This window comes from Ananas comosus, linkage group 17 (assembly GCF_001540865.1).
Source record: "Ananas comosus cultivar F153 linkage group 17, ASM154086v1, whole genome shotgun sequence".
NCBI classification, from domain to species: domain Eukaryota; kingdom Viridiplantae; phylum Streptophyta; class Magnoliopsida; order Poales; family Bromeliaceae; genus Ananas; species Ananas comosus.
In genome coordinates this window covers 10777527-10797401 of record NC_033637.1, presented here as the reverse complement: position 1 = coordinate 10797401, position 19875 = coordinate 10777527, and the positions used below count along the sequence as shown (strand labels likewise).

General features: G+C 31.5%; 1 protein-coding gene across 1 annotated transcript; it reads left to right on the top strand.

The window, feature by feature from the left end:
- LOC109723437 lies at nucleotides 12061-13462 on the top strand. The gene is made up of 2 exons (XM_020251792.1): nucleotides 12061-12736; nucleotides 12836-13462. Exons 1-2 carry the CDS (start codon nucleotides 12134-12136, stop codon nucleotides 12968-12970), a joined length of 738 nt encoding a protein of 245 aa, XP_020107381.1. The 5' UTR covers nucleotides 12061-12133; the 3' UTR covers nucleotides 12971-13462.

Genomic DNA, 19875 nt, shown 5'->3' with positions numbered 1-19875 from the left:
GGAAAAGACCAAAAGTCAAAATACTTTTTGTGCCCCTGACTTTAAGGGCAAATAAGAAAGTCAGCGAAGGTGGAAGAGTATATTTGAAAGGGCAAAATAGTAATTTTATAGAGATAACAGAGTTAATTAACAGATTTTAATTATAGGAATATATTAGAAATATGTTGAACGTAGAAAGGGTATTTTCAATTTTAGCCTTATAAGAGAGGTAAATCAAAAAGTCGGAAACTTTTCAGGAGTATATAAGCAATAGCCCCTTTTTTTATAACAGCCATAACTTTTCGTTTGTTTTCTATATATTTTCTATTTTGAGTCTGATTATTTAGTTATTTCCGATCGGCTTAGATTTAAAGGTATATTAGAATTTATTATCTTCAATTATATTAGGAATCAGGTATCGACCCTTTATATACACGTGGCCTTTGGTAAATGTAATTAGCTTTTATAGTTGATTAATAATATTTTCGTTTTTGTCAAAAAATTATGTTCCTCTTTATGTGGCTTAAGCCTGCGTCATGATCTAATTAAAAGTTGTTTTCGACGGGCATTCTCGGAGAGTGCTGGAGATATATAGGAGGAGAAATCTGATCATCCAAGATTCGTTAATAATGTTTACATTACAAGCGGACTTCTCACTTTTACCGATTGATGAAGTGTTTCTGCTCTACGACGTTCTATATATAAGTTTTATCCTAATTAGGTTTATAGGTGTGGGGGTTGGTATATATATCTAGTTTATTATATTTTACGCGCTAGTATAAATCAAACATATAAAATTATTAAAATATTGTTTGGTGATAACGTAATATTTCACAAAAAAAAAACACGATTATTTTATATTATTTCAGATAGTATCATAACAGTGTGTCTTGAATATAAATCCCTCCCTTTTTTCTAATTTAAAAAGGTCTAAAATTCAAATCTTGATTTAGGATTCCCTTTATATTATTTTTATTTATATTTAAATAAAAGAATTTTTTTAAAAAAAATCAAGCTCACTCGCATAAAGTTCCAAAGAAGCGTGGAGCACTAAACACCATGTAATTTGGTATAGACACAAAAAGAATAAAAAAAAAGAAAAAAAAAGAAAAATAATAAGTAGGACATTTTTTTTAGTGGTTCGCGAAAGCCATAGATACTAGTGATGCAAATTGGCGCGAAAATAAGATCCAAACAAAAATTATCATGTTTACTTACATTTTCCTTCGCGAGGAGTGGATAATGTTGAATATGTACGTAAAGTACTAGAGTATCGTTCTCTGATAGTTCATACAAAATGCTTAAGTCCACGTATATATTCTTATCATTCACAATTCCGATGTAAAGTATTAAAGCATCGTTCTCTGATAGTTCATGCAAAATGCTTAAGTCCACGTATATATTCTTATCATTCACAATTCCGATATAAAGTATTAAAGTATCGTTCTCTGATAGTTCATGCAAAATGCTTAAGCCCATGTATATATTCTTATCATTCACAATTTCGATGTAAAGTATTAAAGCGTCGTTCTTAAGTCCACGTATATATTCTTATCATTCACAATTCCGATAGGGTACCAGTTATTTTTTACATTTTAACTTATTGTTTTAATTTTTCTTTACTTAATTTAAGTTCATCTATTGGGTATAGTTCATCTATTGGGTACTTGTAACTACCTGATCCGTTAGCCACAAAAATTTGTTGGGCCTAAATCATTGAACCAAAATATTTAAATTCAGTTATTATTACTAGGTTCCATGGCCCCTCATCCGATGTGGGACTATCGGAGTGTCGCAGTACTGTTAAAATTTTTCAAATCTTAATATCTTCACTACAACAGAATTAGGTTATAGGGACACATGTTTAGGACACTTTTGAGTAAGTGTTCCATTTATCCTAAAACTTAAAAAAATATCTACTAATGCCTAAATATAAAGTCCAATCCAACAAAAAATAAAAGATTACTCTACTCAACCCACCACACCCAGTCCATTTGGCCCGATTACAAACAGAAAAGAAAAAAAAAAAAGAAAAATCAATTACCATCTTTTCTTCTCTCTTCACTCAATCCACTGAAATTCTAGACGAAGAGCCTTTCCTGTCGTCCTCTTCCGCCACCGTAGCCAACGAGATAGAGTTTCGGCGGTTGCTAAATGCTTAAATAAGTGTTGGTAAATTAGGAGCACTCTTTTAAGTTATAGCGACACTCTTTAACTGTCACTATATACCTAGCGACCCCACATATAGCAACACTTTTTAAAAGTGTCGGTAATTTTAGCTAGCAGCACTTTTTTGACATGTACCTACATTTAAAAGTGTCGCTATAGACTGTTTTTGTTGTAGTGCTTCTTTTTAGAAATAAATTTAGCTGAAAATATGAATCAACTAAAATTCGAACTTGGGATCTCAGATACCAACCACCAAGTTCCTTTGCTACTCGTGCTAGGGACGATCCTTTTACCGGCCTTTCAATTAAATCCCTAATCTTCTTATTCTTGTAATAAGGTCCTTAACCTTTTGCCTGAGTTTCAAATGAGTCCCTAGCCTTTTAATTATTGCAATTAGGTCTTGAACATTTTTACGTTTCTAATATTTCTTAATCAACTCAAGTTTTCAAAGACTTAAAATCTAATATAATCTTATAATTAGATTTAATGATCTTATACTTTTTTTCCCCTTCTTTAGTACATACACTTTATGCCCCAGACATCAACTTTATAATATATGTTATTTACGGAGTTGAGCTGGAATACTATCAGTAGCAAATAGTCTCCGTTGCCATCCATTTATTTTCAATGATGGAGCCCTAAATCGACGATTAGTACCGTTGAACATGATCTATACCATTTGAAGTATTTAGAAATCAAATTTTATGTTTTTTCGATATTGTTCTCTTGTCTATCAAGTGGACGTAAAAATGAACGGATGAAAATGAATATCCTCTAAAAAGTGATGATAGAAATTTTGTAATCAAGATCAAGAGTATAGATCTTGTTCTAAATAGTTTAAAAAATTTTCTAACCAAAATTCAATTGATTTGAATAGCTTTACACCGTTAAAAAAGAAAACGCCTTATATCTATCATTAAAATTATAAATTTTGAAACCCTTTGATCATTAGGTCAATGATGTCGAAAAAATTTAAACTTTGATTTTTAGATACTTTAAGTGGTATAGATCATGTTCAACGGTGCCGATCGTCGATTTGAAGGCTCCATTATCGAAAACAAATAGGTGGCAACGGAGCTCGTTTGCTGCCGATAGCATTCCAGCTCAACTCATTATTTATGATAGTTAAAGAGTTTAAAATAAATAAAATTATTCACACATTAAGTAGTTTCCAAAAATCAACAGCAAAAAAGAGTCAATTGTTTTATTTGTAAATAGTATTCGAAATATTTTCCTTCTGAAATTAATTAGTGTTCAAACTTTATCTGGTTAATTAGATTAATTAGAGAATATTAAGAATCTAATTGCAATAATTACAAGGTTAGGAACTCGATTGAAACTTGGGTAAAAGGTTAGGAACATCCAACCAAATTTATCCAACCTACAATATATAGCTAAAAACTTTTCGGACACCGCAAATCGGGCCGGATAAATTTAAATCCGGCCCGAAACCAAAACAAAGGGTCGGCCCAACTCGGCCTGCTATTTACGCGGCTCCCTATAAAGCTTTGGCTCAATCTTTTATTTCTATTACATTACCTTATTTTATTGGTGTTTATTTATTTCGAGAGTAATTTCTAATTAAGTGATTCATATATATATATATATAGTCCTTTTTATACTCATAAGGTTTCGACCACCCACTTAACCCTAGGAAATCACTATCATCCTAATCGGGGACCACTGTCATCCTATACACACATCCCTTCATCCAATGGCCGAAAACTTATGAGTATAAAAAAGTTTATTCTTATAAGAATAGAGTAGTCCTGCTCTGTATATATGTGTGTGTGTTAATGCATGTACTTCTTTATTCTTATCATTATTGATTTGCTTACCACGCTTCCAAAAATAAAAAGAAAAAGGAAAAAAAAAGAGCAAAGAATAGTTGATATTATTACATTTATTCGTTCCGAAGAAACATCGCAATTTTTCTCCCTTTTTAATAATTTGATACTGATATAACCCCTGAGTCTCCCACAAACTCCAAATTATTATTGCGCAACTTGAATTTGAATAATTCAAACCAAATACTCTATCCATCACAGATGTATGGCTCTGTAAGCAATAGGACATACGCAAGCATTAATTGGAGCCTATTTGTCTTGGACGGAAAATCTGAACCTGCGAAAGTGATGTTCGAGTAGAGCTATTTACAAATCTCGATTTGTTTCTAAGCAGTAGCACCAGCGCACAAGACTTCAACTTTTTCAGGTGCAAAATTTATCCCATTTTAACTCTCTGTTCCAACGAAAAGTTTTAAACTTTTATTTATCATACATCTGAACTGGAAAAAAATAATTAATTTATATGCTATAATAGTTTGCAAATATTAAGAAAGGACCAAACTTGGAAACACTTTTAATGTTTCAATTAAACATCAAAAAGCATAGAGAATAATCAATCCAAAGGAACATAATTGGATTGGAGTACAAAAAGTCAAAGCACATGATTTGGAAGAAGGAAATTAAATGAGTGGATTGGAACGTTTGAGCACATTATTGTTGTTCTTACGTATTCACAATTGGACTAATATATAATTGACTTGTCAAAGTCATTTTAAGATCATATTAATTGTATGGTATTAGAATAATGTCTCATGTAAGGACTATAGAACATTCCATGTAAGGATAAAGTATCCTATGGAAATTAATTAACCATGTTGCCTAGACCAGCTATCTCTGCTCATACCCCTGGGTTATCTGCAAATTTTCATGTATGAGCACCAGATCCTTTTATCCAAAAAATCACGGATAAAATTGGTGGATATCTGTTAAATTGTAGATACTCTGAGCCACCCGTGGATACACACACATAATAAGTGAATACTCGTTTTGTTTTATCTATCTCTAAGACTCTAACCTTAATCGTTCTTGGTATTATTTAAGACTTCATATTGTCTATTGTATATTGTGATAATTTAAACAGTAGATTATATTACGTTCTTTTAAAAATTATATATGTGTATTTTGTATTTAAAGACTATTACAATAAAATAAAATAGAGCACCTTACATGTAACCGGCACACTAGCTCGTCCGCGTATGGATAAAAATGTTGGCTATTGAAAAATTTACTGATAAATTTTATTCATGTCTAAATGACTTGCAGATATGATAATCTGTTCGGGGATCGCCCAATCTGTTCGTTTGTCGTGTCTAATTAAGATTGTTGCTTCTAGAATTAGAAAAATTTTGCCCATGTATACTAGCTAGGTGGAAGAGTTTGATTCCACTTCAAACTAGGAGTCGGTACACTAAACGAAAATCCAATCCCTAACTCATTTTAGATGTGTGTGTGTGTTTTTTTTTGTTTTTTTTGTTTTTGTTTTTTTTGTGTTTGTTTTTTTTTTCATTTTGGGCCAAGTTAATCACATTTGAATTGAGAGAAAATAGCTTTTTTTTTTCCTTTTATTTGACCATAAGATATTGTGTGATTTTCTGTGTAGCTATCATCCCTACACAATTATGATAAAAAAAAAAAAAAAAGTATTGGCAGTCAATTAATCTACTCAACCTAGCCTAATAGAAAATAAGAATAATTACCAATATACCCCTCAAAACTCGGAGTGCATGTCTAGGCTCCATTTGGTTTGAGAATAAAGCAGGAATAATAAAAGTTATTATCGTTATTCCGTCAAAAGAAGTTTTTTTTTTTTTTTTTTTGGTCGGGATAAAATATTCTGATCAAACCAGCCTATTTCCGGCCATTTCGAAATAGCTTGAAATAGCTTAGGATGAACTATTTAACCTTTTTCATGAAATAGTGCTATTTTTAAGGTTTAATTTTAAGCTTTATTAATATTATAAATCGAAGGATATATTATATATTATAAAAAATTATTTTTATTATAAAGCTATTAATTGATGTTATTATAAATTATTTTTACTAAATTGTATTTTATATCAAATTAATTCAACCATCACTTTTTTTTATTATTTCCTACTATTCCATAAAATTAACCAAACATAAATTAAATTATTCCCGAGAATAATAATATTATAAACCAAATATANTCTTATTTAAATAAATAATAACATTAATAAAAATAAGGCAGGAGCAAAAACTCATTTTTCACTAAATTGGATCGAAACTCAAGAAGAAAAAAGAAAAAAAAAATGGAGAAAAACGAAGAACAAATATTGGCATTCCACAGTAGTCAAAATTTTAAGTTATTAATTAGATTCAACACTCCTGCTATAATACCATGTGAAATGTGAAATATTAATTTAGAAAACAATGATTAGGAAAAAGTCATAATGCGAGCTAATTAATGAGGAGAGATAGGGGATAAGGGGATAAATAGGGATTTAACCAATTAAATTGCGAAAAATATGGGAATTTAACCCTATAACCTCATAAAGCTACGGACTCAATATATATATATATATACCAGCTCGAAAACTATATATATTATGTAAAAGATTGATCTTATTGAAAACGACCGAAGAATTAATAGTCCTAACATAAATATGTAACACAATGAGACTACAATTTTTAAATACAAGATTGTTGGCTTAAAGGGACCAGTATCCCGTCTGTGGTAGGAGGTCAGATTGGCTGAATAACTCTCGAGATGGCGGGACGTTGGGCTGGGTCTAATCATGTTCGAAGTGGTGTGAAGTTGATTGGACCGAATCACAATCAAGACACGTGGGCGCTGTGTCTATATACTTTAAGTGAATTGGTTGTGTATTTTTGACGGCTCAAACTTTTGGAATTAATGGTTAGCGTTGTCAATCCGACAGAGATGTTTTCTTTTTTCCTTTTTTCATTATATTGTTCATGTTGTCCACCTTGATTTTATACTTTAGGACAAGATTCTTTATTTTATCTTATCCCTTATCTTTGTGTACATTTCTATTTGATTGAATTTTGGTATATGGAAAAGAAAGAGTCCTAGGTCATTTCAGATAATTTTTGAGAATAAGTGGAATAAGAAAAAGTGAAAATATATGCTTAATTATAGTTTCCCATAAGAGTTTGCTTATTTATTAGGGATCCTCTAATGGCATAATTCTTATTCCCTCCCAACTTAATTAATTTGAACTTCTAATCTTTCAAAAGCAAAACTAAAGCTAATTAATTTATTGAGCCATTTTATGCCTTAAATATTCTCACTTGACCAAATTCTAACCTTATCCCTTCTCCAATTATAGAGGTAAATTTATACTATCATGGTAATTAATTATTATTTATTACAAGAGAGATTAATTAAGTACAATTGGCTTTTTTTATATATATAACAAATTATAAGGATTAATTGCCTATATACTTCTTAAAAACTTTTGAAATATCTAATATATTCCTACCTTTTTTGTTGTTTCAAACATACCTGTCGTATATTTCTCCGTTATTAAAAAATACTTCTATTATTATTATTACCCGTCAAGTCATCTTGAGTTAAAATAGGTTAAGTTTCTACCGGAGTTTAAAAAAAAAAAGCCAAAATATCTTTTTTACTTTTCGATTTAAAGGCAAATAAGAAAAATTGGCAATGGTAGAATAATATATTTAAAAAGGCAAAATATTAATTTTACAGAAATAATAATTGTTCCTAATAGTTCACTAATACAATTTAACTTTAGAAAAATATTTGAAAGAACTTGGATATTAAAAAGGTATTTATTTTAATATTAACCTTCTAATACTCTCGTATATTAATTTTCTGTTACTCACAAATACTCCTACTATTCGTATCTTCAATTAAACACGGATTAAATCTCTACCAGAGCTAAAAATCTAAAAATATTTCTTTTGCCTCTGACTTAAGGGCATATAAGAAAAATTGGTGATAATACCTCTTTTTGTCCTATACTAAAGGGCAAATAAGAATAATTGGTGATGCTAGAAGAGTATATTTAAAAGGGCAAAATAGTAATTTTATAGAGATAACGGTTGTCTCTAACTGTTTACTAACAAAATTTAACTCTAACATATATTTGAAAGAAGTACTTGAAATGTAAAAAAAAATATTTCTTATATATATTAGTCTTTTAAAAAGGAGTAAATAAAAAAATTGAGAACCTTACTGAAGTATATATAATTAAGGCAATAAGATCTCCCCTGAGCATGCATGCATGCATGTTTGTACCATCTCATACAATACTAATTAATCCACCACGTGAGACGCTAATTATGCGTGTTTAAGACTCACATCTCCACGTACGATCATCATCTCTCTCTTTGATCTGATAAAGATTCGCATAATAATCATATTAAAATGGTGTGGTACAGAAACGGGCACCCGTGCATGCACCTACTCCTGTACGCGTACGAGCCCTGGGAATGTATTCATGCACTTCAATTTATATGTGAACTACTTCTATGCATGCGTATTTTAAGCTTGAATTGTGGTTGAATATATATCCTCTTCTTGTAAATCCAGTTTTGTTTTATAGGATCTAGGCATTGGTGTGGGTGTAACATAGAGACTTGGCATGGTTTTGTCACCCTCTTGTGGAACCAATTCTAAGTTCTAAGTAAAATTGCAGTGGTTAAATTAAGAGAGAGAGAGAGAGAGAGAGAGATTTAGATTCCTTTTTGTACACACATAGGAGTTGGATCCAGCACAGCTCTCAAAGCAAAAAAAGCCATTCCCTTCACATGCAAGCCCTAGGGTTAAAAAAGAGAAAAATATATACATGTATATTCAAAACTTGGACAAGTTTTGAATATTTTGGACATAGGTTTCAAGGGTGGAGAAAGGAGGAGAGACCCCAAAAACTTCTTTTTCTTTTCTTTGTTTTTTTTTTAAAAAAAATATTATTAATTAATTTATTTATTTATTTTGAAAAGGGTGTGTGCATGCATGGTCCTCTTCTTTTAATGGTCAAACAACAACAACAACAACAACAACAACAACAACAACAACAACAACAAAACAATAAATCCTCTCCCCCCCTCGTGCAATGTAATGAGGTGGATATGTAGAGCTTCTCATCTGAGTATTACTCTCCCTTTTACTAGCTACTGCTTTTTCTCTCTCTCTCTCTCTCTTTTGGTGGGTCATGGTCAAACACAACACACATTCAATATATTTATTCATTTATTTTATTCTATTTATGGATAAGAACATGTGTGTGGAGATCCCTCAACTATAATTCCATTCTAAAATAGCCCTCGCACCTATTTTCTTTCGGTACCGACGGTACTTAATTAGCGCATTCAACTAAAAATTTGATAATTGATACTTGAGGTCCCAAGTTCAAAACTTAATTATTTCATATTTCAAACTGGTCAATTTAAATCTAAAAAAAATAAATGAAACAGATAGTTTGCATTGCTACCTTTCTCTTTCAAATAAAAATATATATTAAGCTGAGCTGAGCTATTACTTGCTTTAAAATAACTATGTAATTTCTCAAAATTTTGATGTCAATATCTAATTTTTTAATTGATTCAATTTGTCAGTGTGAAAATGCGTATGCCACTTATCTTCCTAAACTTATTTAGAATATTTCGTATAATTTATGGATAATAAATGTTGGATAATAAAATTAAACTTTTAAAGATTAGATGGTTGTTCGAACTGAATCATAGTTCAGATAAGCTCCGTATAACTTCACCCTTTTTTATAAAATTTGAGATCCTCTCAACTTTTATTTTTCTTATTTGACTTTTTATACTTAGTTTAGTTAATACTTCTATCAAATTTAGTGACCTTATGAGTTATTTACCATTAATTGACGACCTAATTTAATTTGGTAAAGAGTAATTAAATTTGTTATTTTTGGTGAAATCACCTATAAGTTTTATAAATTAGTAAAATTTTTGACAAAAATTATTTAAATCGAAGAGATTAAAAGTTGAAAAGGTCTCAATCAAAAATGAAAAAAAGGAAACTGTTGAGGGGTCTATTTCAAAATAGCCTATAGCTGAGGGGGTTCTTATACATTTTGACCCATTTTGTATACATACTTTCCTCGTGGGGTGTGGTCGTGTTAGTTAGATTTGGATTCTTTCGGGTTTGGTCCACATTTTAGACCTTAGACCCACCAAACCCACATGATTAGACCGGTGCGGTTCGAACCTAGCTCCCTTTTTTTGTTTTTTTGTTTAGCTAAAATTATATTTTGGTTCTTAAATTTTAATTTTTTATAATATTTGACTCGAAATTTTTAATTTTAGTCAATATAATTGACTATATATTAATATGTCGCTAATGTTGATATGACGTGATGATATTGTGGTTGATGACTACGCGACGATAATTAGATATCAAATTGCTACTATATCAATGATACATTATTAATTATTTAGTTAACTGACCAGAACTGTAGAACTTTATTGTAAAATTTAGTACGTTCGAGTCAGAAAGTTTTATAAATTAAAATTTGAAGGCTGAAGTATCGCACATCTGATAGTTTGAGATCGAAAGTGTAATGTAGCTGGTTTTTTACATAAACTTCAAAACTTCCCACTTAAATTTCAATTCTTAGATTAAGATTCTAATTTTTTAAAATTCTCTTTCAAACTTTTTATCCAGTAAACCGATTGATAATCTAACTTGTTGCTCGCGGGACAGCTCATGTCACTACAACAAAAACGGTCTATAGCGACACTTTTAAATGTAGGTACATGTCAAAAAAGTGCTGCTAACTAAAATTACCGACACTTTTAAAAAGTGTTGCTATATGTGGGGTCGCTAGGTATATAGTGACAGTTAAAGAGTGTCGCTATGACCTAAAAGAGTGCTGCTAATTTACCAACACTTATTTAAGCATTTAGCAACCGCCAAAACTTTATCTCGTTGGCTGCGGTGGCGGAGAAGGACGACAGGAAAGGCTCTTCGTCTAGAATTTCAGTGGATTGAGTGAAGAGAGAAGAAAAGATGGTAATTGATTTTTCTTTTTTTTTTTCTGTTTGTAATCGGGCCAAATCGACCGGGTGTGGTGGGTTGAGTAGAGTAATCTTTTATTTTTGGTTGGATTAGGCTTTATATTTAGACATTAGTAGATGTTTTTTTAAGTTTTAGGATAAATGGGACACTTACTCAAAAGTGTCCCAAACATGTGTCCCTATAACCTAATTCTGTTGTAGTGTGTTCGGTTCATTAATAAACAAGCCAAAGACGAACTGAATTTTTTAGCTCAATATCTTAATGAGTCAATTCGTGCTCGTTCGTCTATTAAACGAGCGAACACGCCTATCCTAGCTTGTTCGTATTCGATTCGTTGGTATCTCTACATGCAGTTACAGTTGTAGTACAGTTATAATTACATGCAACCGGATAGTATTTTATACGTGGTTTCGGTCGTAGACTCGTAGAGGTGCGGCGGTCACCAAAGGAGTTTCTAGAGATTCGCATCTTAAAATAATAAAAAGTAATATTTTTTATTTAATTTAATTTGAATAACAAAGTATATGTAGACGTCACAAAAAGGAGTACGTTGGGAAAATTCAGTCAAAGTGTCAAACCTGCCACCAATCCACAACCAGAGGATTGTGTTTATTTTTTTAATCCGTTTCTCCATTAATTAACTAATTAAATAATTAATTAATTAATCACTCTGTGTCACATTAATCCACATTCGATCCCCACCACGAAAACCTTAATTTTTTTTTTCTTTCTACATGTTTTCGTTTATGAAATTGATAAGTTATAAAATTTATTAATTAACGTGGCAAATTTTGAATTCGATGGACTTAAATAATTTAAACCGAAATAAACTACAGCGAGTGATCTCCACAAATTAATTTATAATTTTTTTTTTAAAAAAAAAAGACATGTATTTATTTATTTCTAACTTTTCCTTTTTTTTTGGTCTATCTCTGTCCATGGACTTTTCAAAATAATAAATTTTATTTTATTTAATTTTTGTACTCTGTATACATTACCCATCTCCCATAATATAAATCCACCACACACACATACTCCTTTTCTCCTCCGCTCTATCCAACTAATTAAGCTATTATATATGTGTATGTATATATAATACATGCGTTCTGCGCTCTAACCAGCTGAGCTATTTCCTGCATATATCATGAGACTGAAGTCTGCGAATCTGCAGATGGTCCCGGGATGCTTCGCGGCGGCATGGCGGCCGTCTTCCGCCGCCGCCGCCGCCGACTCCGACTTCTCTGCTGACGATGATGAAAAGCTGCCGCCGGCGCGGCCGCCGAGTAACTCGATTCTGGTGGTGGGGGCGGACGGCGCGGTGCGGGTGTACGAGTGCCCGGTGTCGGCGGCGGAGGTGATGACGGACAACCCCTGCCACCTCGTCTGCCGGGCCGACGCCGCCTTCACGATCGGGCAGAAGGTCCCGGCGCTCTCCGCCGCAGACCGCCTCCTCCCGGGCCACTCCTACTTCCTCCTGCCCTCCCACTTCTTCCACTCCGTCCTCTCCTTCGTCTCCCTCGCCTCCTCCCTCCTCCTCGCCGGCGGCAACGGCAACGGCAATGGCAACGGCGGCGGCAAAGTCAGGCCCTTCCGGATCCGCAGGTCGCCCACGGGCGCCCTGCAGATCATCGTGTGCGATCAGCTGCTTATGAATTCCGATAAGAATACGATGAAATCGACAGCGGAGGAGAATGAGAAGGAGATGACGAGCAGCTGTGGTGGTAGTAGTAGAGTGTGCACGGACGAGGCGCTGGAGAAGGAGTNTACGATGAAATCGACAGCGGAGGAGAATGAGAAGGAGATGACGAGCAGCTGTGGTGGTAGTAGTAGAGTGTGCACGGACGAGGCGCTGGAGAAGGAGTACAGGGAGATGGTGAAGGCGAGGCGGGAGCGGCGGTGGACGCCGAAGTTGGCGACGATAGGGGAGAAGTGTGAGACGGAGAGGAGCAAGAATTGGTGGAAGAGGGTGACTACACAATAGCTTTGCGCTTTGCGGATATACCGGGTGTGTTTGTTTTGATCGAAGTCGGGGTCGAAGTGACCTACTTTTCATAACTACAGGGGGTGTTGGCAGGTTTGGGTACGGGGCGAACTCACGACTTTGCCCTTGGCAACGAGCTTGTGAATCTGTCCCACGGGGGATGGCGAGTTTGCTTATGATGCGAACTCACGACTTTGCCCTCGACATCGACCGAGCATGAAGTCGAGCTCCGGCCGCCGTATGGATTGAAATCGCTGAGTTCGCCGTGTGCAGCATGAACTCATGACTTTGCCCTCTCGACAATGAGCGTGAAGTCGAGCTCTGCCGTATGGATGGAAATCACCGAGTTCGATGGGTTGTAGTTCCCCCTTTTTTTTTTTTTTTTTACCAAACACGCCCTTAATGTGCGATGAGAACTAGTGTCGTGTTTGTAAACTAGAGTTAGTTTTAATCTGAATTAAACTTGTATAAAGTTAGCAAAATATGAAGGATATATATATGTATATATATATTTTGAAATGTGGTAGTGATATAGAATGAGTTTTGTTAATTATTAATTATAGGCTTAATTTGCTTAATTTTTCTTCTTCTTTTTTTTCCCCTTTTATGTTTATATACTTGTAAATTCATTTGCTAACTAGCTACTTGAGCTTAATTTGGGTCTCATGCTGAATTAAAATTGGTATAGAGCAATTCAATTAATCCAAATAAATTAATCTATTGATCTTTGTTATAAATAGTTATTACTATTCTATTGTGAAGTTTTTATTGTTTTGGAAAAAAAGAAAAAAACTTTTGCAAACAACTAACTAAACCAACCAATTGATATCGTTGTCATTTTTCTTATATTAATTTTTATATGCTGTATATATATTTTTGATATATCAAAAGTTTTTTTTTTTTGACATGTTAAACAACGAATCAGTGACGGAGCTATATGGAGACCCAAGGTGGTCATGGCCTCCCTCAACTTTTCAATATTTGTTTAATGGTCCTTCAAAGTTTTTTTTTTTTGAAACATGGATAGTTTTGGCCTCCCTAACTTTTTAATATTTACTTAATATTATGGTACCAATATAACTCCCTCTCTTTTTCTCCTAATTGGTATATTTTTTTTATGGATGAAAATATATTAAAAGCTTCTTGTTTATAGAGTATTTTGTAATATATTTCTAAAAATTTTATTTAATAATTTTTTAAAATTTTTATTTATCTTAGGTGAGCTCTTTTATTTGACTAAATCAATAATTGCACTAAATTTAATAGCTATGTTAATTTTATTTACTAAAAAACTAAGAAATTACTGTTAGATTTAGTAAAATTTCTAAGTTATTTTAATGTAATAATATAAAAAAAATAGTTAGAAGTTAAACATATGAAAATAAAAAACATAAAATTCATACTTTTACATTATTTATTTAATTGATAATTTTTTAATAAAAAATTTTTAATTAGAAAAAATTTTGTTTATTATTTATTACTAAAGTTTCTATTTAAATATATTTTGGCCCCCATCAAGATTGAATCCTAACTTCGTCCCTGCAACGAATGAAGACTTATTTAAACAATTTTATATAAATTTTTTATTGAGAAAAATAAAACAATTGAGAATGATACATATATACCTAACTAGGCCATAGAGTTTTTGTTTTTGTTTTTTCTCGTTTTTTTCTTGTTATAAATGTGTAAAGCGTACATGAATTATGAATCATTTTATTATCTAACCTTTCAATTTATTTTATTTGAATTAGTTAATAACACTTTGCTTTCAAATTTTGATTACATCTTTTATTTTTACAAGTTCAACTAGTATACTTCATTTAGTTCTTACAAATATAAATTCATTAAAGCAAGTAATTAAGCCACAAGTTTAGTTAGTATATTTCATACAGTTCTTGCGACTATAAATTCATGCAACAAAGTAATTAGCTTAAATTTGAAAGTCAAAGTATCTTAATTGATTCAAACCAAACAAATTAAAAGATTAGATAATAAAATTAAAACTTTTAAAAAATAGGTAGTCAATTTAAAATTGTTCACAATTCAGATAACTTTTGTGCCCAATGAGATATATCCAACTAGTAGAATTGGCAATCTAAACCTACACCGGCCGGTTATCTACAGATTTGCAGGTATGGATACTAATTTATTTTACCTAAAAATTTATGGGTAAAATGGATGAGTATCCATTAAATTATAGGTATATCGGGCAACCCACGGGTACCCGCAACTTAAGTGAATATTTGTTTTATTTTATTTATTTCTAAGATCCTAACCTTAAGTTTTCTAACTGTTGTTTTAAAACTCTATATTATTTACTGTATATTGTGATATCTTTAACAGTAGATTATCTTAAGATCTTTTAAAATATGCGAGTATGGATAATAATTTTAGTTATTCAAAAATTTACAAATAAATTTTATCCATATGTAAATAATTTGGATGATTCATTTGCAGATTGCCCAACCAACCTGTTTGTCAGATCTACTACCTAAGCAAATTTCAAATATATCTCTATAAAGTTCAACATTTATAAATTATTCCTACAAAAGTCCTAATATTTTCAGATATTCCTGCCGTTATCGTTAGAATCCTTTAGAAAAGCTTAGTTGATCATAAGTTAAATACTTTACTCTACTTAATTTTTAACATTTTAACCCCTCTTATATTATACTATTATAACTTTTGGAGGAGCATGCATATTTGTGATGGTAAAATTAAAAATGTAAACAGTTTTAGTTCTCTAACTGTAATAAACTAGAGGGATATATCTAAAAACATTAGGATATTTACAGAAATAACTTATAAAAGTTGAATTTTACAGAGATATATTTGTAATTCATTATATTTGAAGGAACCTGTATGCAATTAACCCATTTATTATTATTATTATTATTATTATTATTATGGGCATATGCTTTTTTCCGGGTCAACATGTAGGAGAGAAAAGGACAAAATAGGGGTCAAAATATAATAATAGTCGGCGCGCGCGCTGATATTCCGCAGCAGTCAGCACGCCCGCCCGCCCGCCTGATGCGGACTGACAGGAGTGAAGCAGACGGCTCGGGCAGCGCTGCCTGCCCGCCGGCGTTTTTCTCGTTTTTGAATGGAATGAAAGACAGCTCACACTGCGCATGGACCTAAGTTTGAATACAAATCAGTAAAGTGCTCTTTTTACCCAACGTCTCGGAGTTAATTAATCAGGGGCCCATCAACGAGCCGAGCACGAACGAGTCGGGTCGGTTCATATTTCGCTCATTTATCAAACAAGTCGAACACGAACTGTCTCTTTAAAATATCAAGCATGAAAAATTCATCAACGAGTTGACTTGCGATTAATAAGGTAGGCTGTCAGCTCTACTACTCGGTAAAACAATTAAAACAAATTAAAAAATTTAAATACAAAATAAATGTTTCTTTATATTTGAGTTAGCATATAATCTGAATAGTAAAAATTTGAAGCAGATACATATATATATTTTTAATTATTCGATCCATAACGAGCCGATCGAGCACGAGCAAGCTGATTCGGGCTTATATTCGGCTTGCTTATTAAACGAGCAATCAATCTCGAGCTCATTTCGAACCGAACACGAGCTGGGTCGCGAACAGCGAGCTGAATTGCTGGCTCTACTCGAATTAAGTACCGAACTAGGCTTTAAAAATAAGTCATGATTTTAACTTCTGCGTTACTAAAACTGGGCCTTAATTACAAGTGTTTTCTAGTTCAAATTATATACAAAATCTACTGACAAATCCCCAGAAAGAGAGTCTTTTTTATTTTTCTTTTTTAATAAATTAGGGTTGCAAATGGATTGGAGGTGCTTGTGATTTTGAACAGGAGTTGTGGTCCATCCCCTTCATAACTCCCCCACAACATAAATTTAGTGGCTTTGAGACCCCCACAAAATATGAAAAAAAGGGGAAAAAAAAAAGATTGGTTTTGACTTGGACTCATCAGCTCAACATGATTGGTTTCGTTATATTGACTACTTATTTACAAAATGATTACTTAGCAGCCTCCTAGCTTTCCTACTTAAAACAAATAAGAATATAAAGAAAAAACTTCAAATACCAGCCCTGTGGTTTCACATGTTCTCACTTTAGCATTATGTAGTTTAAAGTGTATCAATTTAGTGCCATATGGTTTCATTTTTATCTTTTTATTATCGATTTTACTAAATTTTTCGTTAAATTAGTGACAAAGTTAAAACTAAATTGTGCTAAAGTGAATATTCGATAAATTTAGATGGAGTATCTGAAGTTTTTTTGTATATAATTTAACAAAATATTAATGAAAAAGATAACGAAAAGATAAAAATGAAACCACAGGATACTAACTTGATACATTTTAAATCACAGAGTATTAAAGTGAGAAAATACGAAACCATAAGGGTGGTATTTAAATTTTACCCTAAAATAAAATAAAAAGTTACTGGTTCGGGTCGGGCTTGGTTTTATATAGTTTGTAACTAATGATTTAAGAACTGAGCCGAACAGGCCGGTTCAATCAGTCCAATCATGATCCAGTATATAAAGCAGTTTGATTTAACTCTTTATCTTGGACAAGTAAAAAAACCGCTTTGAACCTTTCGATTCGGCGGTTCAACCGTCAAACTGGTGAATCGTCCAATTTTTGTCAAATCGGCTGATTTTTTGATTCTGTCAAATTAAAATCTAACGACTTAAAGTGAACTTAGCTGATTTATTTTCTATTAGCATAGGGTTTAGCTTGGTTTTATATTTAAAATTTTCTAGCATAAGATTTCATTTATAAAATTTAAATTTAGATTTTCTATTTCAATTTAAATTTTAAATTTTAATTTTCAAATTTCAAATTTGAAATAGAAATTAGAAAATTTTTAAATTTAAAATTTAAAAATTAAATCTCAAATTTCTAATTTCTAATTTCAAATATTAAATTCCAAATTTTTAGTTTCTAATTTCTAATTTCAAAATTCTAATATCAAATTTTAAATTCTATATTTCTATTTTTTAATTTCAAATTTTAATTTTAAAATTTAAATTTTAAAATTTTAATTGGTAGAAATTCAGTGAAATTGTATAATGTGTATCCAAATAGGTTAAAAATTAAAGTTGTAAATTTTTTTTAGAGTTACATGATTTTTTTATTTCACCTAGACCTTTATAAAATTTTATAATTGTGCATCCAAAGGAGGCCCTTATTTATTTTATTTTAATTCTTTCCCATCAATAACAATTTTTATTCTATTAATATTATCACCCATATTCATATGTCTAACTTTTCATTAGTGGATTCTTTTTATTGTCTAATGGAAATAACACTATAGATTATCTAAGTGCGGTTTTTTAAATCATAGGATGATAAAGTGCAAAATAAGCCAGAATCATAAGGGAGCAAGTTGAAGTTGCCCTAAATTTTTTTTTATTAAATTTTATTATAATACATGATTAATTTACCTCCCCTATAATGTTTTAATATAATATAATATATATATATATATAATAAATATGAATGTTGGTCGGCCCGAAGAAAATGGGCTTGGGCCTCAATTATTTGAGCTCGGTCGGGTCGGGTCGGATCGTGTCGTGTCGAGCCCGATTTGAGAGTTCATGCCCCACCCATATCCCATCTTGATTTGAAAGGCCAAGTTATGATATGTTTCTCTATTTTTTTATAAGACTACAGAAATTATATAATAATCGAATCGTTATTATCGACGCAACATTATGTTTTTTTACTGAAGCAAATAGAATGTTTTCCTATCACACTTTTTCATCGTTTATGTAATACGTTATACCAGTTTTATTATTTGTTTTATTGGTAATTTGATCGTTAATTTAGATATACCATATGTAATTTCCTAGCACTTTTATATATAAAAAAAGTAATTTTCGTTTCTGAATTCTACTGACTCTGAATATTTATATAAATTTTCAACAAATTATTTTAGATGGATAAGTTTTTTTTTTATTAATATGATTTTGGTAATTAGTAATGCAATAATAAGTCCATACCATTTAAAATCAATTTCTTTAGAATTTTTTGCTGTAATATATGTTTGCTACACTGAAAGTGAGATTAAGCACATATAATGAAAAGATTTAGAATTAATTATGATATCATATTTATCCGAAAAATCGATCAATCCAACAAAATACGAATCAAGGAATATATTTAACAGGGTGTACGTAGGTGTGAGAAAAGTTTGTAACTTTTAAAATTCTTTTTCGCAATTATGTCAAATTAAATGAAAAATGTGTGAGTTACATTTAACCTCCACATTTTTTTTTATTTAGTTATATCAATCTAATCATGCCCTAAAGATATAGTTAATTCCATGTTATGATGCACAGGTATTTCATTTTACTTGTCGTATCCAATCGAATTTGAAATAGATACCGATACTCGGGTGATGCATGTCCGATGCATCTCAACTACTTCGTAGGAGCATTCAATATTTTTTAAAATTCAAAAAATTATCAGATACTTGATGGATACACGACGGGTACACTAAAAATACTTGCCAAATAGTGGGAATAATTATTTGGCAATGGAATGCACCATGAATTCGTGGTTGATAAAAACTAGAGATCGCAATTGATCTGATTAATTATGTTACTCGTTGAATAAAATTTAACTGTATTTATATCTTTACATAAGTTAATTAGTTTATTATTTACATTAACTAATAAACAAAAGTTCTGAACTTTGTTTTTAATATCGATTATTGTCTTCGATCTCTTACGAATTAGCTCTTAAGATTTTCAAAATTTGAAGAATCGTCGTATTCTTATCGTGTTGTATCTGTATTTCATACTCGTATTCGTATAATAAAACTACTAAGAGTTCGAATGATTTCACAATTTTACTGTCAAAATAAACGTCGATACCGACAATTTGTATTTCTTAAAAAGAATTC

Bases quoted from the DNA above. Each gene is read 5' to 3' on its own strand.
- LOC109723437 (XM_020251792.1), top strand. From the start codon at position 12,134: ATGAGACTGAAGTCTGCGAATCTGCAGATGGTCCCGGGATGCTTCGCG. The intron at 12,737-12,835 runs GCGCTGGAGAAG...TGCACGGACGAG, and splicing joins GTAGAGTGTGCACGGACGAG to GCGCTGGAGAAGGAGTACAG.